Consider the following 26,563-nt stretch of genomic DNA (forward strand, 5'->3'; position numbering starts at 1 on the left):
AAACACAAATTTTAATGCAAGATAGAGAAAATAATTTTTATAGAATCATAGAATCATAGAATCGATTGGGTTGGAAAAGACCTCTGAGATCGTCGAGTCCAACCCTTGGTCCAAATCCAGTCCATTTATTAGATCATGGCACTCAGTGCCACGTCCAATCTGCGTTTAAAAATCTCCAGGGATGGTGAATCCACCACCTCTCTGGGCAGCCCATTCCAATGCCTGATCACTCTCTCTGTAAAGAATTTTCTCCTGATATCCAACTTAAATTTCCCCTGACAGAGCTTAAGCCCGTGCCCCCTTGTCCTATTGCTGAGTGCCTGAGAGAAGAGACCAACCCCCACCTGGCTAGAACTTCCCTTCAGGTAGTTATAGACGGTGATGAGGTCACCTCTGAGCCTCCTCTTCTCCAGGTTTATCTTACTGACTTATTGTTACTGTTAATGACTTTGGTCTTTACTCATTAGTTGTCTACTTTTCATTAGTCTTGTGCTCAAATCCATTTGAAATCACTAAGATCAAAACCAATTATGCTTACTTGTTCTTATCCTATTCTAGCAACTCTTAGCTATGTATTTATATTTAGATGGGTGTCCATTGTAAAAGAATTCAGTGGTTTTGCACACTAAAAGATTAAACTGCAAATAACATGGCAAATACAGCATTAGAGTGTCTTAATTCTGTTTGCTTAATTACTTTTTTAAGCTTCATGAAACAACATATAATTGCCACTTTACAACCTCTTGTTTACCCTGGTCATTTATTTCAACTCTCTCTAAAATTATTTCCAGACTCCTTAGGCATAAACTCTCACAATTTGGCTGTTGGTACAAGTAATCCCTCTCTTCTTCATTTCCCTGGTGTTGCTGTTAGGAAGAACCAAAACCAGTTCTGAAATGAAAGCTAGTCACTTCAGTACAGCTAAGTACTCTGTCCTATTGAATCAACGTACAGAACATTGCTCCTGGACAGGATGAGAATTAAGGAGAAGGGAGAAATAAACTAAATAAAGTTGCCTTTTTAGCATTACACACAGGTTAAGGACTGCATGGAAACTTCTTTGCTATTGCCACCCTAGGTAACCACCTGTAGATTAATGAATAGTTAAGAAGAAACAGGATGGTACAAGTGTGCTACAGCCTGCCATCCCATTTCCAGCTCCTCTTCCATAGTCAGTTCAGGGCATTATGGGCAGCGTACTGGTTTGCAGCTGGCATTACAAACTACTGCAACCTAGGATGCTCTGAGATCACACAGCTGTTCCCAAGGATCTACTAGTAGCACATGGCACCTAAACACTATACAAAGAAGCACAAGACTTGCTGCGTGACACCAAAGCATTCAGAGGAAGATATCTGAACATGTATACACCAAGTATGGATGCACAATTTATCTTCATTAAGAAAGACTGACTTCAGTAAGGTTGTTATCTAGGGTGACATCCTGTTCCCCTTGACGTCAGTGGCAAAATTATTAATATGTCTCCACTAGGAAAAGAATGCACAGTCCAGATGATCCTGTGTTACAGTTTGAAGCCTTGCACTAAAGTGGCCTTATCTCATGCTATATTGCACTTAGGTGTAGTTTTGTCAGAAAGATCACACTTTACAAAACAAAGATTTTGTTTAGGTTTAGGTATCAAAACTATTTAATGGCAGTTTAGTGTTGCCAAAGACAGACACTTCCTTACTCCTAGCAAACATCCTCTCTCATTCCCAAGGCTGGAAATCCATGTACCCAGCATCAATACTGCAAGGCAATCACTGTGGGAACACTGGAAAGCTGGTATTCCACTCAGGGAAGACAGAATTCACATCGACAACAGAAATACTTCACTTAGCAAGATGGCATGAACCCGTGCCCAGGTAAAGATACATATTTCAGAATATTACAGTGGTGATTTCCATTTATCGGGGGGGGGGAAAAATAGTCCTTCTAACTTTAGTCTAAGGATAAACAGAGAGCAGAACAATGAGCATGCTTTCACAGCAGTATTAAAATTGTTAAAATAAAGAGAAAAATATTTCCGGAGCAACCTCTCCAAGTTTTCCAAATGCCTCAGGATACTATTTCATGTTTAGAGTATTTAAAAAGCATTCTCTTAAAAAGACTGATGCATAATGGAGATGTATTTAATTTATTTTCTGACATTATTAAACATTAATTATGTTGAAGGTATTGCCTAGCAAAATATTCATCCCTAGCATACCCACTCTGTACTGAACTTTTTCAATAGGTCCAGAAAACCAACCTCCAGAAGTTAGAAAACTCCATTAAAATGCATCAAAATACATGGTCAGATTTTCAGGATTTCTTACTTCAGCAGATATCAGTATTTCTTAAGGGATTTATCAAGGAGCACCACAATTAGAACCAGAAGGTGCGAGTGCTTTTCTGGAGGTGGCAAAATGAAGACAGAACACCTTAAAAAGCCTAGATCCAACTTTAAAATTACAGTTGAAATTTTGTCAGTGTTCACGTAAAGATATTTTTGTGAGTAAAAGAGAGTGAAGCCATACTGCAATACTTTATATTTTGCTGCAGGTTGAGGGTACAAGCAGTGCTGCCACAACCCCGAATGCATGCAGTAACAAGCTGAACTGCAGTAATTAAACCATCTGAGAGCACACTAATGGGCTACAGAGGTTTCATCAATCTCAAGACAAAAGATCGGGGTAGCCTGGGTTCAAGAGGAGAATTCTTATCCCTTTTATCAGTTCATATAGTGTACATTTTGAGAGGCTGGTGCTGTGTTTTTCTCAAGTGTTGAAACAGATTCCTGCTTCATCAAGAGTAACAGGAACTCTGCAAGCTAATGGTAGCTGACCCAAAATCCAACACTACAGCTGCAGGATTATCGAATGTGCTTCCAATAGTCCTCAGTTTTCAGGTGCTTGTGAAGCTGAACAAGGAACCACAACTCACAATATACTGAAGACTGGCATGCCCTCTCTGAGTTGTCCTGTGCCCCAAGTCATGGAAAAGGTGGACTCCATCCTGAGGACAACTTTTACACAATATGCAGGTTTTACAGTACCCATGAATGCCATCTATTCAAGCTACGCTCTTACTAAATGTAAAGACTTCCAATTAGATTTTGAATATGAAATAGTGCTCTTTCTCCTAAGCCTAATGAGACTAATGTTAAGCAAATAAAATAGTAAGGCTGAAACTATATGTGAAATGTATTTAAACAATTTGGATGAAACAAATATAATCACATATCCTATTTGGATACATGGTCCTGAAGTAGTACAAAATCTCCTGGTGAAACAATAAAGATCTCTGCTAGCACAGCACAAAAGTTAACAGTTTCTGCACTCAATAAGTATCAATGTGACCAGAGCCAACGGTTTGAACCGTTAGGAGTGGCATCTATTTATATTATGTTCCTTATAAAAAAAAAAGTGAAACATTTTAGAGAGAAGTAAATTACCTACTATTTGAAAGAGAGAATGCATGTATGAGGACACACTGTCATTTCCAAGCATGCAAAAACCATATCAGCCTGAGTATTGTATACAAGGCTAGAAATACATATTTGAGTACTTTAGTTTACTTCCTGGATTTTGAGCTTCTAAGACTCATGTAGATTGTATGGTCTGACTAGCATACCATCAGAATCTCATAATGAAGTTAAAGTCAAATAATTATGTTATTCCAAGAACTAGGATTTGACTAATAGTGAAGTCTTTAATTCAATACAACCCCCTATTCTTATTGTTTCAAGTGGTTCATGCCAGTATTTTCTTTATACCTGTACAACTCACAGAAAGGAAAATGAGATCTGTTGCACATATGAAAACAACCATCCAATTAACTACGTAGCAGGTCTGGTTGGAAAACAATTCTAGGGTTTTTTTTCACTTCTTTTGCGGGGGAGAGTGAGGGTGGGTGTGATCTAGTTGATAGGAACAAAATGTAAGACATCTCTAAATATTTACATTTGGAAGTAGAGTGAGAGCTCTCAGTTACTCAGCTAAGACAGAGGACTTGGGAAGAAGTCTGTACTACATGGCTTAGAGCAAAACCTTGAACCAAGCTTTCATACAATTACAGAATCATTTGGGTTGGAAGAGATCTCCAAGATCAAGTCCAACCTTTGACCAAACACCACCATGTAAACTAGATCACAGCCCTAAGGGAATAACTCCAGGGATGGTGACTCCACCACCTCCCTGGGCAGTCTGTTCCAATGTTTAACCCTTTCAGTGAAAATACTCCTCCTGATGTCCAACCTGAACCTCCCCAGTTGCAACTTGAGGCTATGTCCTCTTGTCCTATCACTGGTTGCCTGGTAGAAAACGTAGAAAAGGCTGACCCCCACCTAGCTACAATCTCCTTTCAGGTAGTTGTAGAGAGTGATAAGGTCACTCCTGAGCCTCCTCTTCTCCAGACTAAACAACCTCAGCTCCCTCATCTGCTCCTCATCATAGGACTTGTGCTCCAGACCCTTCAGCAGCTTCACTGCCCTTCTCTGGACTCGCTCCAGCACGTCAATGTCTTTCTTGCAGTGAGGAGCACAGAACTGAACACAGTACTCGAGGTATGTCCTCACCAGTGCCAAGTACAGAAGGAAGCTTCCCTGGTCCTGCTGGCCACACTATATTTTATACAAGCCAGGATTCCACTGGCCTTCTTGGCCACCTGACCACACTTCTGGCTCATGTTCAGTCACTCTCGACCAGCACCCCCAGGCCCTTTTCCACTGGGCCTCTTTCCAGCCACTCTTCCCCATGCCTGGAGCGATACACGGGGTTGTTGTGACCAAAGTGCAGGACCCGGCACTTGGTCTTGTTGAACCTCATGCTGTTGGCCTTGGCCCATTGATCCAGCTTTATCCCATCCCAGGCAAATGCCCCAATCAGGAGGGTACTGACTGCTCTAACATCTACCCTGACTACTATACTGAACCTTCCTAAAGATTATCATCCCCCTTCCAGAGCAACCTGCAGACTCATTACATGAATGGTTACTCTCAGAGCTGACTTGAACACCTCCAACAGTGACTACCCACTCACTCTGTACTGTGACCATGTGCACTCACACACATTCTCTCTTTCATAAATTAGTCGAAATAAAGGCAGAAAAAAACAGGTTGAAGGAGTCATTTTCTTATTTAAGGAAGTTTTCTTTGAGTCACCAGTCAGCAGTGCTGCAGTGTCAGTGACACAAGAATTCAACAGATGCCTATAGGAGGAAGGGACGGGCACATTTCAAACATGCAAAAAGTAAGCAATTAGCTTTTAGAGAATAGGATTTTTCATTTCTTTTGCTACATAATCACTCTACACTTCCACTTCGGTTTTATCACTCTCGCACTATGTTCACAGGTGCAAATACTACCCTGTCCTACACACTTATGTCATGTAGCCTGGGACAAGTCTGTACCACTGAGTCAGTTGCAGTGCTCTGTCAATCTACTCCAGTTTATTGGGATGGTATTTCTTGCTTTGTTTTGATGGCGTTTTTATAAGATCTGGGATATCAAATTCCACCCATACTAGCAGCTGTTTGGATGACTCTTTCTTTCCAGAAGACCCTGCAAAGACAATCCTCTATGGAAAAGATAAGAAAATAAACGAAGTCTAATAATAAGGAAAAATACTGCGAGCACAAAGAGGTGGCTTTGCACTCACTAGCATCACGAATACTTTTCATCCATGAAATTACTACTTCTCTTCTCTCTATGCACTGAAACAGCATGTGCTCCCTTCTTGCAAAGCACAGCACAGGACAATACCTCACCTTATTGCAAAGCACTATTTTATCATTTCTTATAAAACAAATTACTGTTTGTACACGCAAATCTGCTGATTTGCCATTAAGTTATACCAAATACCAAACAAGAGTCTGAATATTTTTCAAGAAATCACCTCAGCTACACTGAAAATATACAAACAGCTCTGAATGTATATATAGCTATAGGTCAGACTGATGGATCAGTGTACATACCTGGAAAGATCTCTAAAGAGTAGGTTGAAGCTCATCATTGTCTATTAACATGGAGGCTTGTTAAAAATGTGACTTCCAAAGTAAGAAATGTAAAATGGATCCACACAAATAAAAACACTGTGCTGCAACACAGTGCACTGTGCTGCAACATCAGTTTTCAGGAGAAAGGTGTATTTTCTAAACTGCCCCTCCAACCTGAAGGACCCCAAGTGCAAACTGTGTGCCTGCCAGACAGTCCACCACTTCTGTTTTTTTAAGCAGTACATTTACTTTGGATGGAAAAGGGGGAAAATAGCCATAAAGTTCCCACTGTTATGAAAAACAGAAACAACTGCTAGAGTTACAAGCTCCTCACAGACAAAGCCAGAAGATGAACAGCTCTTGGTCTCTACTTTCTTGTACGCAGTTAACTTGAATTTAAAAATGCAACAATAAAAGTCATGGCCATAAAACCTGATGCTTACAGAAACTGTTATTTGCCAAATTTTTTTGCCAAATTTACCACATATTTGCCAAACCAAACCTATGCAACTGCAGCTGTCAGTTTTCAAAAACTCTTTATCCTCAGCATATTTTGCTCACAACTGCCTGGGTTACTTGTCCTTTATGCAAAGAGCATACAAAAAAGGATAAACATGTCACCACAGACTTCAAAGGAAAGCACCTGACGAAGCCACTCAAATACAAATCGGTCTAATTACACAGTTTGGATCGAAAATGTTAATGCCACTTCTCATTCCACAGTTTCATTCCTCTCAGTCCAGTTATGAAAACAGGTAAGGTCATGAAACTGGTCTGAAAACAAACAGTATATGAGGGCTCTCAGTTTGTTGATGAATTTCCAGAGCACGGTAAGTAGTTGGTAATGCCAGCTTTTTTTCCCACTGAACCAAAGCTGTTCACTTTTCTTCAAATTTAGCTAAAGTCCAAAAAAGTTAAACCCCGTGGCACCGTGAGCCCCACATTCAGCCCATGTTGTCTATTACACTTACCTCCATCCTATGACATATAAGATATTCAATTTCTTTACCCATTAACTGAGCTCTCTTGTGTCTTCAGTGTCCTTTAGTATTTGACCAAACTGGACTTGAATTAAGGACCCAGATCCAGATATGCCGTTTCGTAAAACAGGAATAAGTTAAGAATGTCATTGACCTGAAGCTGCATACTAAACAGCTGAGAGCGAGCCCAGCTGGAGCAGCTGCGACTCCCAGGACACCTTTTGCTGCCAGACGTCATGAATCTTAAAGAGGAAAAATTATCATTTCCTTTCTCCACTTTGAAGTGAGCTCAGAGCCAGGCCTAAGGAAAAGCCCAGGCACAAAGATAGGTTGTGACTGGGTTCCCAGCTTCTGACTCCAGCGATGTCCTGAGGCAGTGCAAGTGGCAGTGAGGAAGGGGCAAAAATCCCCAAAAATCCTTCAGCCTGGGGCTGTGCAAGCTCAGAACCAACTACCCAACTCTCCCTCTACCAGAACTAGCCTAAAGAGTGCTGGATGCAACTGCCATGGCACTTTAGAGGATAGCAAGGAGCACTCAGCAGCTTCTGCCTGACCTTCTCACGCAGTTTAGAGCTTTTTAAAGCACCTTTGAAAAATTACTCAAGCAGGCAGCCCAGCTAAATTTATAACATGATTTCGGCAATAGCAACTTAGAAACTGAGCAATTTACACAGTTTGCTAGGGAAAAAAAAATCCTTGATAAAGGCTCTGCTTCATAAATGATGTCTGTCATGTTCACAGTCCCCATACAGAATGCTGTCATCTATAATGCGTGGGTAGGGAGCATAGGAAATTTGTGAGAAACAAACAGTGAATCACCAATTATTTTGATGGCAGCTCTGCCCTACGTGGCATTTCACCAAGTCATTCTTCAGTGACAAGTTTGTTTGTCAGCTGGCACGACTTAGTGCTTCATCAGATTGCTCACAGAACAGGAGAAAAACCATGGGCTAGAATTCATGGCAGTGGCAAGGGAGATTATGTAGTGTAATTTTATTTTTATTTTTTTTTCTTTTCAAAAATCTATGCAGACACTTCATCCACCTCTAAATCAGCAGACCGAAGAGCCTTCCACCTGCCAGGGTATAAGAGCCCCCGCTCACGGCTCTGAAACACATACAAGCCCTTCCTGACTTGACATCTTGGCCATCAGCCTGGTTCCTGGTAGCACCAAACTCAGACATCCAATGTCAGATGCTTTGGAGCCCAGGGAAACCGATGCAGAGGCCTCAGCATTTTCAGTGCCTCTTAAATCAGACACCAAATCCTCAAATCATGCAGCTCCTCACCTCCATTTCCAGTCTTCTTCCATATCACTGCACAGGGCCGAGAGGTGCTAAGGCCAGCCATCATGTTGCACACTAGGCATCAAACCACACAAGGTTTATAAGGCAAAAAACCTGTCTTATCTGCAAAGATAGCTGAATAACCTCAGAAGTACTGTCACTGCTTGTCAAGATGTTGCAGATAAAGATCAGTGTCCTGCTAGTCATCTTATAATTATGCTGTACATATGCAATCTTTCTTTAAAAATAAGTTTCTTCAGCCCATATATCCCTTGTACCAATATTCTTTGAGTTTCCTCTAATGAGAAAAACTCTGCTATTTATATAACTGGAAATGGGGCTGTGCTTGGAAATGGCAGTTCCTTCATCACATAAAGGGTTCATGAAGGAACTGCCATTTCCAAGCTCTGCACAGCAGCTGCCCTGCAAGTAAAGTATCTAAAAATCACCAAATTTTCTTGGTGGCCCCACAGAAAGCTAAAATAGAATGGCTGTGAAGTATCCAGCTAGACTACCCCCTTTCACTTACGAGCTCCAGAAAAGAGTTTTTTCCTTTACCTGAGATAAAAAAAACCTAGAATGACATTGGAACTATAGGCTCCAATGCAGGTTGACAGAGCTTCCATCTCAGAAACTGAATTCTGCTTTGAACCAGGGTTCTTCCGGTTGTTCAGTAAAAAAAAAGGAAAAAAACCAAACCAAACTAAACAAAAAACCAACCAACCAAAACAAAAAAAAAACAAACAAAAAAACCCCAAAGCAAAACAAACAAAACAAACCAAAACAAAGAAAAAAACCCAACAACCAAAAAAACCCCACCACCAAAAAAACCAGGGATGTTTTGGGCACACTGTCTACACTGTCTAGTCGAAATTATTTGTACATAATTTCTATTACATACCAGCACATCTAGGGATTTATTTTTTCCCCATTTCAAACCTTTTTTTTCAGTAATGCACAGCTTTATATTTAAAAATATGCTACCAGGAAGAAAAGTTATAACACAAAGTGTTCATGGCTTATAGAGAGGTTATACAAAATGTACCTTATCAGCAACAAAAAGGAAAAAAATGAACTTCAGTTGTCTACTTTGGATTAATTTCTTCCCAGAGCACTCAAAAATATTAATCTTCAAACTTTGAACTGAGCTAGGCCTAAAGTCTCATTAAGAAATTGGTTAAGCCCATCTGACACTGTAACTTTCTATTCACAGATAAGTAGTATGGGACTTTTAATTTGTTTCTTAATTATGCAAAATTCCAAGGACTCATTCTCACTCTGGAGAGGCGCAGGATTAGGAGAACCAAATTAGCAGGCAGCTGAGAATTCCTCTGGCTGCTCTCTTGTTCTATCAATGACCAATTCTAGACACAAATCTGTCACAGGACTGTCAAAAATAGCTTCAGAAACAGAACTGACCTAAAATCTCATTTTTGCAGTGGACAAAAAAACCCAAAAAAACCCCAAAAACAAAAACAAACAAACAAAAAACCAAAAAAAAACCCTCAGTATTTTGTCTTAAAAGAACACTCACAAAAGATATGTTTCCTGTGGGGAAAAAAATGATGGTTTGGTCAAAAAGTTAAAAAATGTTTGCAGCTAAGAAAGATGTTTTCAGTCCAAAATGTGCTGGTATGCCTCACAGGAGCTACCTTTCCCCTTGCGAGCAGGAGTTCCTGTGACAGACTCCTCCCATCCTCTCCAGGGATGGCACTGCACCACCAAAGCTCCTTCAGGCTCATTAAAAAGAATCAGGAGTATAAAAACCCCTGCACAATAGCTTCCAGGAGACATGGCAGAGCTATTTTGAATACAAACACATTCAATCTTTGCATTTCCATGAAAAGTAATTGAAAAACACTGACTAGTTTAGACTTTCCTGTATTCTTTTTGAACTCTACCAGGGAGCCTGAGAGACAGACTGAGCAATGACAGTCATACAAGGTTATATACATTAGGCTCAGCTGAAACAGCTCACTGAGAAATAAAAATAAGTAAGAGAAGTACAACAAGATCTATTAAATTTATGCTTCATATGATCCTAAGACCTATGATTCTATTCTGAAAATACAGAAGTGGTTGCAGGTTGCATATGCAAAAAAGGCACTTTAATCATATCTGAGCTGTCTGGTCCAGTAACCACAAAACACCCATCTGCTCCAGAGATTGTCTGCCTGTGCCTCAAAATTTCTAAAAAGCAGAAAGCAAACAAAACCCAATTAAATATATTTAACTTGGGCTTTTTTATCTCATAATTTTAACTGCTATCCACTACCAGAAAGTGATGACTCCAAACGAGATGATGTAAGTACTCTGAGACATTAGACTTTAATAAAAGCCCATACATTGAGACAGATAAGGAAAGGACATGCAGCATCGTTCCTGTTTCTAGAAAAGGAAAACATCAGAGGGATTTTCAGAGACTTTGGTTAGCTGATGAAGAGTAAAAAGGCAATGCTGGAGGAACCAAAGCCGGGTTTGCTCAGACATGCTGGTGCTGTAATCTCCAAGAAGAGTATGCCCTATATTTTCTCAAAGACTCTTAAAAGCATTCAAACATATTCTCAGTCATTGCAATATCCTGAAAACCCCACTTTACAGATTTACTTTTATAAAGCCACAAAGTAGATTTTATCTTTATTGTAGTTCCAAAATCCAGGTGCAACAAGCAACATTAGGTACAGCCCACACCTCACTGGTGCTTGAATCACAAGGACAAACTCCTGTCTTTAGGAGTGTTTAGATTTCTCACCTGCAGAACTATGGATTCAACTGATATTTTGGAAAATGCTGCTCTAGATTTTAAGCATATTCAGTGAGAAGAGGGTGCACCAAGGTTGTCGCCCAGCCTTCAGAGGCAGCAGCATGGCCAGGGAGAAGCTTGCAGCAGCTCCCCAAACGTGCAACCAAGGCTCCAAGTCCTGTTCCTGAAACTAAAATCTTAAAGAGCAGAAGCCCTACACTCAAAGCATTTGAAAAGACATGTCTTTATCCACAGTCTCCAAAGGAAAGATAAACATAAACAAACTCAGAGGCAGACTGGAAACCTATTTTTAGATGAATGAAGAGCACAAAAGCTTTCCAATGTTCTCTTCTTACCCCCTCTTCTATTTCTTCTCCTCCCCTTATCCCCTGTATGCTTTGGCTGGTGACTGCCAAATGCTCTCTGCTCCTATTTAAAATTTTTAATGGCAATCTAGCAGACATCCCCAATCCAATTATTTTAATCTGTCTGTGTTAAGTGGCCAGAGCAGCTGTTCACCTCCTCTTATTGACATTATTAATACTGTAATTAAAATATATGTTAGTCAGCTGAAAGATCCACATAAACCTCTTTAAATTTTACTTTTCATTATTGATTGAGTAAAGTGCTTAGTGAAAAAAGAAGGAACCAAGAGTGTGGGCTTTGCTCTTGCTAAAAAAAGGCATGTAGGCACAGGAAGTTAAAGAGCTTTCGCTGCAATATCCTTGGTTTCAGACATGTATATTACTTTTGAACTTTTATCAAACTCCACTAACATCAAAATATCACAGCATTTCAGCTTACTATGAAAGATTTCCAGTAACATACAGGTCTACAGAGCAGATTAATTGATTAGTTTTGAGGTTTACGAGGTTTAAAGAGTTCTTTTCTACATTATGCCTTCCAATGACCTAAATAAGATTATTTGATACAGGTCATTAATAATCACAAAGAGTATTCAAGGGAAACTCAAGCCATAAACCCATATTTTGAAACAAGAGGAATTATACACTTATCATTGCAACGTGCTTCTAACAGGCTGCGGATGTGCTTTAGTTGATCGCCTTAGACATGCTCTTTGTTCTTCAGATCCCCAGGGATCCCCTACAGGAGCTTCTGCACTAAGGGGGAGAGTCTACCACATGCCAACCTCTTTCAGAAGTTACACTCACTTTAATGTAATTACACATAACTACTCACGTAAGAGTCCAGCTCTTCAGAGATGTCATTCAGAGCTGTCCTGGCAAAGCAGCAGGACTTCAACAGCTTAGTTGCACTGTGACAGTTTCCAATAGCTGAAGTTGTTGCTATTTGTTCAGAACCAGAGCAGGACAGAAAAAAACTGATATAAATAAGGCTTTTTAAGAGCCTTTACTCAGGTCTGAAGAATTCAACAGCTGCATCCCATTCAAAAAATGGAACAGAATAAATATCCTCAGCTACAAGAATGACTTCCAGGGGCCAAGCTGAAAATTGGGTACATTTCTAAAAGACAACGTTGATTTTAAAGGCATTTGCAACACTTTCATGGTATTTTTACAAGTTAACTTTGTGGTATTTTGGTATTTGCTTTAAAGCCTTATCTCCAGGAGGTACGTGGAAGTCCAGGCACATCTCACCGTATGTATTTACATAAGGAATACATAAAACTCGAGTTGTTGCAGAGAGAAGCCTGCAGGTATGCTCTCTGTACTTTTGCAAAGTGAGAACCTGAGAAAAGAAATTCAAATGTATTTTTTAATTCTGTCTGATGATTTTAAAGCCATTTTCATTATTCTGCTTTTCTCAGGATCCAGGTGATTCTTCCTTTGAAATGTGCAGCTACAATTCCTGGCATTAGGAAAACCACTGGCAGCTGCCTGAGCTGCTCCTTCCAAAGGGGTAAATGGGCTGTGGCAGGAGGGAGCCAGCACATTTCTGCTGGTGGCAGACATCTAGGGTAACACGTCCTGACTGCTCTCACCCCTGTCTGAACTTCTGCATTTGAGTTCCCAGTTATCCACACAATGCAAATTGTATTTCCTCCTAGTAGAGCTCTGAGTCATACAGAAGCATTTGGTATCTCACCGGACTGGGAACTGATGAAATATGTGAAGCTAGCTGATGAAATTATATACACTGTATACAAGAGATATTTTGGTAAAGATGGATACAACTAGCCAATAATGCTTGCAGATGGAAACTGAAGGAATAATAAAGAACAAAGCATCTGTTAAATCTATAACTTTGTGTTTATTATTCCACAGAAGGCTACTTCCCTTACACTTCTCCATTCAAACCCTCCTCTGAATAAACATTAAACATGTTTTTCCTCTATGACTTTTCACACAGCACAGAATAAATGAAAGAATGTATTACTAGTGTTATTACTTTTATCGTCATTATTATTACTCATACATAATTCATTACAGAATGAACTGGCTTATCCTTGAGGAATCCCTCAGACTTTTGAAATTTCACCCTTTCCATTTGACAGAGAAATTAAAGCTGGTAATGACAAAAGTGAAGGCTAATTATGGATGTTTCAACTGCTGACACATCAGCTGTGGGGCAGACGAGACCTACAGTGGGATTGCTTTTGAAATACTGCCATCTCTATCTAACTAGACATTTTAAGTATCACTTCGAAACAGCAGTGAGAAACAGGAACTTTTGGGGAAGCAATTAATTTCATTTGGCTTACACAGATAAGAATGAAACTCCAGAAATACCTTCTTCCCGACTCCTCCCATGCAGGGAGGGAGTGCACAGTGCCCAGAAGTATATGCCTACACTGTGGCTAAACAGCAAACATACAGTAAACGAACTGAATTCCCTTCTTACATACCATTTTCCCTTGTTGCTAAGCACTAAGTTTCCTCCAAGTTCTGACCTTTGCTAGTAAGGCAGCAGATGAAGATGCTTATCCATGGCCATCTCCACAGCTGCTTGATAAAACATGGGATTTTGTGGCAAACTTGCCAACGAGTTTCCCAGGGCTGACCATTTGTTCAGCTACAGCCCCTCCTGTAGTCCTCTAAAAGAAGTCAGACAACCACAGCCTTCAAGGCACCGACTCATCCTTGCAGAGTCCAGACCATGGACACGAAGCTGCAGACCTTGCAGTGTCCAGAAAACAGCTCGAGGCTATAGTTCATTTTATTACTTTCATGTCCAACAGTGAAAATGGAAGCTGCAGATGAACCTGACATTGCTTAGCTCGTTGCCTGCTGTAATTCCCTGAAGTCCAATTGGCATTTATAGCTATGGGGCTGGGTGGAGCATTGGAGCATCCCTGGGAAGAAGGAGATCACAGGCTGCATTCTTCAGCTGCTGCAAGAGTCTTTTCCCCTAGGAACTGGGCATACACTGTGCTATTATGAAAAAAACAACAGTCGGTCACACTTTTCAGTTACACTACTACTACTGGTTTTCAACTGATTTGGTGGCAACCTCCAAAAGAACGACTTCCAGCAGTACAAAACTTCATCCCGAAAATCAGCCCAGTGAGTTCTGTTACGGAGGATGTGAACTCTTAACAAAAATGAACTATAGTACAGATAATTAAATATCAGATGAAGCAATAATGTACTCATCATGAATTCTGATGCATAGTGGTGTAATATAACTAATAAAAAGTATTATAAACCAACACAAATTAACAATGCCTTAAACTACTCTGCCCCTTATTGTCTTCCCTCAAAAAAACCGTCTGTAGCTTACAACAGGAAAAGAGTGAAAACTCTTTCAAGTCCATTAGGGACTTGCTATTGCCAGTCTGTCCTGCACAGGAGGCTACCAGGGACTACACAAAGTAGCATGCAACAGAGAAAAACAAAGAGCATCCACAGATTGCAATGATATAGTTAATACTGTCTTCCTCTCTCATCTTTTCCAAAAGGCTAAATCTGCCTTCTATCTGAAAGCAAACCAGAAGACAATAGTACAAATACCATCCATGGTTCACACTTGCAAGAGTACTCTGTTTAAAATCAAATAATCTCCTAAATGGCTTTCCAAAAAAAGAACCTTTTTTTTCTACTAGTTAATAATTACAAAAGAATTTTCTCAAATTTATTGATGGTGGGAAAGAGAAGTGCAGTTAGAATGTTATTTTCTTGTAGAGAACCGAAATAACATTTTTTCCAGATTTCCACAGAGATGTTCAGTGGAAAAATGCCCAGTATCCTGAAACACTTCTCTCTGGAAATTAATTTCACTCTTTCCTTCCCATATAGTCTTTTATGGATGTGTTGAAAAGCACACAATAAAACAATACACAGCCTTTAAAAACACATTGAAATATTCATTTCTGATATCTGAAATGTCTAGCTGTGAGTTTATTATACAGTATTACAACTCGATAAAGATTTTCTACCAATCTAGAAAGTCTTTTTTAAATATTGTTTCCTGCCTTTGCACCTGATGAGAATCAGCAAGTTCTATTTGGATTAGTTATTTTACATAAATAGGTGCATAACAAAGACAGGACTGAACTTTTTTATCTAAACCTTAAGCTCTAAGGTAAGATGCCAACTATTCAAGCATGTCTGTCCGACTCAAGTTCTCATTTATTTTCAATTCTTCTAGTAGTTACAGAAGTAATTTCATAGAGTCATCCAACACATCCTCCTGATGAAGATATCTTTACAAAACATGCCTACTTGTTTTTTTCACTGTACCATGGGTGAGAGGATAAGAAGCATTGCAGAATGTGCAAGATGAACTGTTTTTTTAAACTTTAGATTACCCAGACAAAAACTTTCTCAGAAACGTAGGAGAGAAAGAGGGCGGGATAGGGTAGAAAGAAGAGGGAAGAGGAACTGACCCAGCTCATTCATCTCACTTCCAAAGGAGGTAATCATTTCAATCCTATCACCTCAACAACGAATTTAAGTTTGCCTTGCCTTTTGACATAGGAACTAATATGTGATAAGTGTTACTGAACTCAGCCATGAGCCATCCCTCCCACCACATTGTCACTGTCCCTGCAAGAGACACAGGGCTACTCTCCAGAGGGGAGAGCTGACAGAGGTGGGTCTGCAGCCACAGCCTTCAGCTCAGTGTCCTTCCCCCTAAAAGTGCTCACCTCCACCGCTGGGACTCAGCTGTGAGCTGAGGGGAAAGTCCTGAAGACATACAGTCAGCTTCAGTTGGCACCAGTTTAGGTTTCTAACATGTTTGCCTATTCTTCTTCAGAGCTTTTCTCTAGTCCTATTGCTTTGTGGTAACTACTCCCCCTCCTGCCCTTCAGCCCTGCAGGACTACCAGAAAAGGAAAACAAGTGCTGTACAATACAGAGGCAAAAGACAAACTAAACAGCTATTAACATCACAATACAACAACAAATCAGAGGGATGAGGAGGGAAAAGGACTATCATTTATCTTCTGCTTAATGCCTCTTCTGTATTACAGCACCTACAGTATTTCAGAAGCAGTATGATTTTAAAGACAACTACCCTTTGTAAACTGTGTTCCCTGTTTACCCATCTGTGATGAATTATTTGAGGCCAACTCTAGAGAATGACAGCCCAAGTTACATCCCACTGGCCAGGCTGTGCCCCGAGGGATGACTGTCCTGCTCCCTAACACTTCTGTCATCGAATACCACAGCCTCTCAGCAGACAACTGTTTTGCTGTCTAATGTAGCCCCTCTTCCAGACAACACCATGGATTGCCTTTGCAATGCCTAGAATAAAAAAAATTATATTAAAAACAAAAATTCATTTGCTCTTACTGAAATACGATGCACAAAAAGCATTTGATAGTCTACTGATCTGTGTACCTACAGCTGCTTAGATTTACATTATGCTGGCATAAAATCAGTGCAATTATGCGTGAAATAAATACAGGACCCTTTTTTCTTAACAAAATGCTTGAAAGGTCAGCTTGTAGTACAGTGCTGTTGAAGAAAACATTATTAATCAGGATGTTACCTCGTGTTTTTATTTGAGTATCGTTTCATAATTTAGGATCCACATTTTGAATGCAAAAAATTATACTGTTTGTTTCCTACTGACCTTACCACCAGATTTGCACATTCCAGTTTGAATTAATAAGGCCATTAAATCACTTAGCATTTGTCTTCATGTAAACAGTCAGAATCTGGTCCTCCACTCTCAGTCACATAACACACCTCACAGACTTTTCTTTGTATATGAGGTATTCTCTGTATAAAGAGATGCATTCTGCATAGAAGATAAACTCCAAACAGCAGACATTTACCTTGCCAATAGTACTGTGTTACTATCTAAAGCCAAGGATGGGAGAATTTATTGGCTCTGCTGACAGTCACCATAGATTTTAAAACTCCACAAGCCAAGAAACATTCATCTAAGTCATCTTGTGGTTTTTATGTTGTGTTGAATTTAGACCTGTTTTCTAAATCTTGGAGTCTGCCTCACCAGTAAAACAACCCAGGGGAAACCAGTGCAGCACACAGATACAGCTGGAGCCCCACAGAAGCTGTAAGGATATCGACATAAAACATGGAAGAAGATATTTGTGTGTTTGCATTGCAGATACGGGTATGCATGTGTTGGCAGTTTAAGAGAAAAATACCACATATTAAGAACAATTTATTAACAAAACAGTAATAACAGAATGAGAACACTCAGTTGTTCTGGGTTAAGAGGTAGGAAAAAAAAAAGCTATTAGAAGAATGAGGACTTTGTAGCTTTCTCCTGTGCCCCCCATTTCCCACTAAGGCTGAGTTCCTTTATGCCTCTATGTGCTTGAGCAGCCCACAAAATTCCCACTTTGCCCAGCTGATGAATTAGCAAACAAAACTAAAACAAATAAACAAAAAAAACTAACAAAAAACTCCACCTACTGAAACTTGTAACACGCTGTAACAACCAATTACCTGTTTTAATCTGCTATATATTTAACAACTTTCCATATAAAGGTATGTAACCTACCAAAAGGGCCTAAGCATAAAGAAAGCCATGCAGGATACAGTTACACGGCCTTTTATAAGGTGGAGTGCTTTCCAGTGGGCTAAGAGCGAACCTCACCTTGCTAATTCTACTGTGATAGTGAATATTCCTGACTGTTCTTATTTGTATGGCACTACGCTCTGAAGATTTTTATGAAGGTTTCTCAGTGTTGGTGGAGACAGACCCCACTGTCCCCAGAGGAGGTTGTAGATGCCCAGAGAAGCTGGCTTTAGTCATGGGGTGGATTGCAGTGGTCACAGAGGAGCCAGCCCTGACTGGAGAGCAAGCACAGCTTCATGTACATCAATGACAGATGCTTATATTTTATAAATATTTATCAGAAAGTGTGTTACTTTGTCCCTACACTTGGGGGGACACACCATGGTGCCTGCCCCACTCAGATAGTGCTGATGGAGAAGCTGCAGGGTCTTACCTAGGCTCCCATCTGATCCATCCACCCAGGTTTCTCTGCAGGGAGGGGGCTGGTGCATGGCCAAACCATGCCCCAGAACCCACCTGAGGGAGCCAAGATGTGCCCTTGGTCTGCTAGTACAGCTGCAGCCTTCAGCAGCTATGCATGCACAGGGGAAAGACCCTATGGCCAAGGAGCTTGTACGTGACCAACCTTATGCAGTTAAACAAGTGACAACACATCAACAGCAATGCAATTACCACCTATGTTAGCACTGCTAACTTGCAGCTAAGGAAAGACACCATGTGCTAGCTTATGAACACGATGGAAGTTAAAATGAATATATTTACAAAGCGTTTTTCCAGTCAAAGAGCGCACATGTGGTTAGCTAACTTAGCTCTGCCATCTGCTAAGCTTCAGCAGCCCCGGGATGCTCCCCATACCGTGGCTTATCACTGCTGACACAGACAGTTGACCAAACGGTTCTCTTGCTCAGGGCTTAGGCTGAAGAGCTGTGTTGTCGTGTGATTTCAATTTAGGATGGAGAAAACCACAAACCCATAACCAAAGGCTGAAATGTATACTGGCAAACTACACGTGTCTGGGCTCGTGCGCTGGCAGTGACCCAGCTGGCAGGGAACAGCCTTAATCCACACTATTAAACTGCCTCCCCCTGCAGAGCAGCCACGTCAAAATGGTCTGTCAGAAATAACTCCCGGCCTGTGGTAACTATATGCCAGCAGCACAGATGATTAAATCCCAGCACCAGAGGATGCTCCCTGACATGGCTCACATGGCTGTGTAGACATAGCCCAAGAAATCAGAGCAGGAGGCAGAAAGGCAGCACCTGCAGTCAGGGCACTGAGGTATCTCTAAGAAAGTTACTCATGCTCTGCAATATGCCCTAAGCAAGAGAAGATATGAAGCTGTACTGTCAAGAGTAAGGCAAGAGGGGAGAGAGAGAGAAGCATATCCTTGGTTTACTTCTCCTTTCATGGTTGTGCTAGACCTGTGCTGCCTACTGCCTCACCTTCAGAATGCAAATGATAAAGAGATTCCAGCCCATGATTGAGCAGGTCAGTTCTTCAAACCTGCACAAAAAAAAGTAATACTACATTTTGTGATTTATTTTTCCTGCCCAAGCTATATGAAATATTTGTTGTAAGAGTGACATAAGTTGTGTGTATACTAAGAAGTTTTAACTAACTACAAGAAATAACTAACATTCTCATTAACATCAGTGCTATACATTAATTAACATTTTGCCCACATTAGGATAGTCTTTCCAAGGTACTCTCAGTCCTACTGACAGGATCACACTACTCTTAAAGCAGCACCAAGCTTCACCTGAGCCTCAACTAGATTCAGATCAAGTGACAGAAAATTCAGTGTACCCCCAGTCAGGCCGATTCATACGTTTGTTATCATTTGATGCTGTTTTCTACAAAGTGGACACTGGGATTGCTTCTCTGAAATTAAATAGGAAGTTGTACACTCCAGTTAACAGAGACAGCTGAAGCTATTAGTATTATTTTCAGATAGTAGTAAGTACTTTCACCTACTTGCCAACCCACACCACATTCAGTGGGACCGCGTATACAAGCAGTTAAGCACAAGATGACGTGTCCTGTTCGATGACAGCCAAATCAGTAAATCTTTGAAAATACAAACGATATTTTTCCTTTGGCCACCCTGTTGTATTTGACTTGCAACAAATTTGACTGCTGGCAGGCTTTAGCTCTGCAAGAGCTTAGTAACAGTGCTGTCTTCATTGCACATTTTAAACCAGATTTGTCAGTTCAGTATATTTTTTTCCTATTTTCACTCCTGCACAATTCTTCATATTGCAGAACAAAAACAAAACAAAACAAACCCACGAAGGACTAATTAGTTCTGACACAGTGGGTTCCCCGATGGCTGCAGTTTCCCAGTTCCTAAGAAGAGATCCCACTGTCTCCAAGCCCCCCTTTCCTGTTCTCCTGGGACAAGAGAACAGTTTGACATTTTCCTCAGCTTTGGAAAGGCAAATGAAATAAGGAGACCTATGATCTATCAGATTTATTTTCCTACTTTGAGAAGCCTAAGCTGTTGCAGCCTATTAATCTTTTCCTTTTAGCCCAGAGAAAATGATCTTTCCAAAGGAAAGGAGCTATTCCCTCCACTCTTTGGCAGGATAGCAGGTGATCCCATTACTCCTTGAGAAGCAATAGCAGAAAGGATATTCTCCCCTCCATAATAAAACACTAACAGGCTCTGTGCAAATTGAGCAGAGTAGAGCAGGAAGTTCAGGCAGCACAAGGATTTTCTTTAGATTTTACTTGTTCCAGCTAAAGAGGTACTTGTCATTTCCCTGTCTGAGCATTTTTCACTCCATTTTACTTCAGCTAATGACTATCCAACCAAACTACTGTTCATCTTTCTTCTCCCACTTAATGAATAATATTAACATTAGCTTCTAATTAAAGAATTGTCACAGAATATAGAAATTGTAAGCCACAGAAAATATTTGGGTGGATTTACACCATTACTGCATTTTTTTTTCATGGTATGAAAAAACAATTGTAATCTACTGAGCCTTACTCAGCATTTCCGCAATGTTCTTCCTTAGTGAGAAGACTTCAATAAGGTTAATGGAAATAAAAATGAAAACATCACTTAAAAATTAGTGTATTAGCCTAACTTCTATCACCATGAAAACTCTGAATCTTTTTGTTCTGAAACTTCACACCAGGACAGAAGAAACACCATGTCTGGCTCACAAAATACATACCTAAATACTTGAGAAGGCAGGAGCTCTATACATGAAAATTGAAATTTTAGTAATACAATTTTGTTTTCTGAAATTATTTCTGAAGATTATCAAACAACACAGTTAAGTTTATTTTCATAACCTGACACAGCACTACTAACACAGAATATGAACTAAATTGGCTTATTACAAGAAAAGGAAAATACTTCACTTCTCTTCAACTCCCAGTTGTGATGATGTGAATGATGGAAGACCTCAAAGCCTTATTTGTAAAGGCATAAAGTCATTAGGGGCTAAGAACTGGAAAACCTTTCAGAATGTTATCCAAATGCAGGAATTCACCCATCTAGTCTGTTCCTCCTCTTCACTAGGGTGAGCAAGGATATTCCCTGTAGGAAGATCTGGTTGCTCACTCCCTGGGTAACGCATGGATGACAGTTCTGTGATTGCTTAAAACTATGTGCAAAACTATGGGCAAATAGATACTAATCCTCCTTCTCCAATACTGAATCTTGAAGCTGTGAAATCTTTTCACTGAAAACCTATTATTTCTTAATTCTATGAGAATGGGACAAATTCCTGCAGTGGAAATATCATCTCCTCCCAGATTCTTAGCTCTGCTCATGACAGCATGTTGAAGGCATGACCTCCTTAACTTTGATGCACCTCTCTGAAGAGAGGTCACTTCAGCTAATACTTTGAGCAAGACAAACGCACCACACCGTTATAATAATAAACGTTATGAGAATTTGGCACAAAATTCTATATTTTGTGAACAAAGTTACATTAAGATAGATAAAACGGCCAGGAAAGGGAGAAAAAAATTGTAATTCTACCAAGGGAGTGGTCTTCAAGGCAGCTCTTAAGTAAATATTTTTATCAACTTTTTTAAAGTCTTCTGTGAGGTTTCTCAAAGAAAAAAATGCAAACATCAATCCCCAAAAAATCATGAGAGCAAAAACTCAACACAGCAAGAAGGGATCATGCACAGCTCTCAAATATTTTTGCAGATTCTCCAGTTGCTAAAGCTTATTGTTGTTTTTTTAAGGCTATGACTGCTCCCACATTCCTCTCTCAGGATCTACTAAAGCTGTGCTGTTGGCAAGTATTGCTACATTACTTTTAAATGACATTTAGTCCTTTTGCTCTTGGTACTCATGAACAGGGCTTCAAAATTAAAGGGAACTGCTCTCAGAGACTGCAGAAACAATGGAGATCAAAACCAAAAAAAACCTCAAACATTTGCATTCTGTCTTAAGATAAATTCCAAACTCCAAAAGAATTTTATCTCCAGTTTGCTCTTCCACTAAACACTTAAAAAATGAACCAACTTTCCAAGTTGACTGCAGAAGATCTGTCCCTGATATCTACAGATTGTAAAGCTGGTCTGTATACTAAACACTCTGACTGGAATTAATTTTAGCAGACCTCTTGGGAATGCTTTGTCTGATCCATGAGACAGTGCCATTGTCTGGGGAAGCTAGAAGCCTTGGTGCTGAGAGCTGTCCTCGTGCCAGGTGGGACCCCTTCAGATCAAGGACCCTCCTAAACCCCCACAGTTCCTTCCTCATGGCATCAAGTTCAGGTGGCTGGTTAAGTCAGTGGTCAGGGAGATGAAGAGCCTCAGCACAGCCCCACACAGACATGCCCAGCATGCATAGGGGAGTGTTAACGAAGAGACACCCACCTTGGTCTTAGAGGCAACACATGGCATTTGGCAGCTCTATTCCATTACTGCTTTCAGAAGACTAAACTACTTCCATGAACAGCAAAGGGAAAAGATTAGTACAGCAAATGAAAACTCGCTCACCTGACATCTGGAATACTATTTGGTGTGCCATGGCGTGATGTTACACAATTGGCAGCTGTTCCAAGCCAAAGGGCAGGATTTCTTTTCCAAACTCCTTCAATCTTATTAATCTTTCCATAGGAATGAAGCAGAGATAGTAACACTGTTTTGACCGATAATGCTTCATGTAAAAATAAGCTCCTAATGACTTCAGACAGAAGGCAAATTTGCCAGTCAGCAAAACATTGAAGTACATGCTTAGTTTAAGAAGTTTTGCCATCTATTGTGTGCAACTACTCTCTTGGATCACAGATGTGGGCTCAGTTTTGTATGGGTGAACTTGAGCTATTTAGCAAATCATCTCACCCATCCTGGCATCCCTCGACTGAAAGAGGAGCTCAATCTTTCTGTCAGCTACAGTGAGGTACAAGACAATTGCCTTATATGTTTAACTGGTGGATGAGAAAGCTCATGCTTGAAAAATCCTGCCCTTAGTGGCTTATCAGTAACTCAGCGAGACAAATCCATCACCACCATATTCATTACACGAAGTCAAAGCCTGCCAGCAAGACCCAGGTCAAGACCTATGGTACTTCTGAGTAATTTTACTTCATAACACCAAGGCAAACAAAATACATCTTACAGTTTCCTTTTCTAGCTACCTCCATCCAACACAACCTGGTTTTATCAACTTCAGCTAAAAGGTAAAATATTTTCATCCTTCTGACACACTCATTCACTTTAAAATACCTGACAGCAGGAAGACAGTGATTCATTATGAAGTTATATTAGTGTCAACCAGCTCCCAGTGATGCAATATCAGAGAACTGCAAAGGGAACCTGACTCACTGGATCTTCAGACAGAGAGGATCCATTTCAAAACAAGTTCAGAAGATGAAAACGTACACCTATAAGGAATATCTTCAAGTGTCAGTCCTGGTTTATCAGTCCAGAAAGTTGTTTTGAACATGGAAGTTCATGCAGCAAATTAAATTCTGAGTTTATGACAAAGGAATTTGCCTAAAAATGGGAGGTGTTCATGCATATGAATTCAGGCAACTCCACAATCATAAAAGCCCATTATATTCTTTAAATGGAGGGGAAAAAATAGAAAACAAAAATCTTGTCCAGTTTCAGGGAGCTTTTTTTTTTTGCCTAATCAGAAAAGTTCAGAAGTGTTTAGTATTTGGAAAAGGTTATCTGCGTAAGAGAAAACGTGATCATTACATTAGGAAAAGAGAATTGCAGATTTTGGAAACTATGATATCTGCTTTTCCCCTGCTTTAGTATTTTAGCTAGTACAAAGATATTTCCCATTCCTCTAAGACCAGATGGCTTAAAGTTTTAACATTGTGGACTGCAGTGGCAAAGTTGAAACAGAACTGGAAACACAGAGATTTTCATTCTCATGAAATGGTAATGGTTTAAAAATTTAGTTTCAGCTCACGAGGTACATAAGAAAACTTTGAAAATGTGTTACAGCAGGAGGCTCTGCATTGGGGAAAAAGACAAGAGAAAAGTTTACCAGAAGGTCTCCGTCTGCCTTTTCACCCAGCAAATTTGGGACTTCTCAAATTTTATGACTTTGGGCCAGTATCTCCATGTAGGAGGCAACTCTAGACCAGAAACTTCAGCACTTCTAGACTCACCTGAAAAAAACATCGTAGTAGACCCTGTGGTCTGCATCAAAAATTTTCATCTTTGAATTACCAGAAATTAATAAAACTCTGTAAATTTTGTCACACAAAGTTTGAGTCTTTTTTTCATGGAATTATTTTCCTCAAATTGTTCTATCTTCTTATACTGCTGTTCAGCACTCAGAGGATACTGAAAACCTTTTCTAGAAAATGGTGCCATCATAGGTATTACAACTGACTCAGAGCTTAACAGCACCATCAATACAATGCTTGGCTCTGCCATCTGTTCTCGGGCAAGGAAATATGCTAAGATAGCATACCTATGGATTACCATTGACTCCTTTTCTTCACTGGATGAAGGAATACCTTCTTTGGGGCGTTAGCAACACCTTGGCCTCAAGACCTGAGGCAACACATTTCCATTTTCTTCTGCTTTTGTCTGTATAGGCAAAATCTCCATCACAGACAGACTGGCATCGACACCAACTGCCTATGAGTATGTGTACAGAGGCATATTACTGCAGCACTAGCTCTTACATTTGTTACACAAAAACCCAAATGCCAAGCATTTAAAAGTGCTGTGTCAAGGCATCTGGAAAATGGAGAAGGGGAATCTGTACGAGGGGAAGACTACACTTAGCAGGACCTTGCATCCTAGGAAAACATAAAAAAACTAAAATTGTGGCCTTTGCAAAAGATAGTTAATAACATGTCCTTTTATGTTTAGAAGAAAATAAGCATGCAATATAATACATGCTCACTAAGTGATTCAGAAGGCATGAAGATTATAAGAGTTTCTTCTAACAGTGCAACTAGCTTACACAATTTTTAGCTCGCTGCTCTTCTCCCCATTTTATACTTTAAGCTCACTAATGCTTTTACTCATGTAAAAGCTGCAAATCTCATTCTTTCAGTATCTTTGAACTCATTTCTTATCACCACTGGAAAAGAGACAAAACACAAACTTCATCACTGCTGCACGAGAGCTCTTTGTAAGGCTGGTTTTAATTTCATTTTTTTCCTTTTCCTTCAGGATTAAAGACCAGGAATCAGAAAAAAAATCTAAAGCATGTTAGGCATTTTCACTTGCTTTCAAAAATCAATCCATCTCCTGTAGTCAGCAGTGCATACCTCCATGAACTCTTCTCCTCAGTGAGCACTCTAACTGGAAAAACAAAAGAGTGTAACTAGCAGAGAATAAAAAAACTTTCAGAAAAACAAAACAAAACCCCAAACAAACAAACAAAAACCCCCCAACAATTCTTTTGTTGAACTTGGGATTTAAAAGATGAGCTTGAGGTGTTACACTTTGTACCGAAAACAGCTCAGTGACTGCACAGAATAAACACGCTATCCTGAAAAATGATCACACTGTGGTTTGAAAAGCTACGATATACCAAATTATAAAGACTATCTGATAACTTTAATCTGAAAAAAGTACTTAAAAATACAGACATACTTAATCCACACCATGAACTCTTATTGTAATTGAACTTGACCTTAGATAGTGAGAACACGACCCTGTTGCAAAGTACTTTGCACTTCTAGTAAAAACATAGAGAATTAAATCTCCATGGACTGTTTCTAGTTTTGTTTTTGCAAATTATCTGAGAACACAAGGCCATATCTTACTCCTTCCCTTATTAATGAGAAAAGAAAGAATATTTTTTTTTTGTTCTGAGAGAACTGAACTTATTAAAAAACATTTTATTAAAATCAGTGGCTTAACTAGCTTCATTTTACAATAGAGTCTAAACCATTTATACTTCTGTTAATAGGCACACACATAGGGAGTTATTAGCTATAATATCCTTAAATTAAGTTTGACAGGCTTATACCATAAAAGTTAGCACTATTAAAGGCATAGTGCCAGTTCACAGGCTATATAAGCAACCTCAACAGCCATACGTAAGAGAAAAGCATGAGAGGTATTTGCTATCAATGCCATGAGCTGGCATTCTGGGGGAGGATTTACACCACACTTGTCAGAATTCACTTTCCCAAAGAGCCACAAAAATACAGAAATAGGCTTTGGTTTTTTTAGTTAAAAAAAAAAAAAGATCTCCTCCCTGGC

At 39.8% G+C, this 26,563-nt stretch overlaps 1 protein-coding gene across 7 annotated transcripts in view; it reads right to left on the reverse strand.

Moving 5' to 3' along the window:
* Positions 1-26,563, reverse strand: part of ARHGAP6 (Rho GTPase activating protein 6) — a 321,243-nt gene that overhangs the window by 67,751 nt on the left and 226,929 nt on the right. The window contains exon 1 of one of the 7 annotated variants that reach the window (XM_064646599.1): positions 6,948-7,003. The exons of the other annotated variants lie outside the window; for them this stretch is intronic. Within the exon in view, the coding sequence (XP_064502669.1) occupies positions 6,948-6,989 (42 nt within the window). The 5' untranslated portion in view covers positions 6,990-7,003. Of the gene's footprint in view, positions 1-6,947; positions 7,004-26,563 lie in introns of those variants that run through there. 7 annotated transcript variants of the gene reach the window in all.

Source organism: Pseudopipra pipra, chromosome 2, assembly GCF_036250125.1.
Source record: "Pseudopipra pipra isolate bDixPip1 chromosome 2, bDixPip1.hap1, whole genome shotgun sequence".
Lineage (NCBI taxonomy): Eukaryota > Metazoa > Chordata > Aves > Passeriformes > Pipridae > Pseudopipra > Pseudopipra pipra.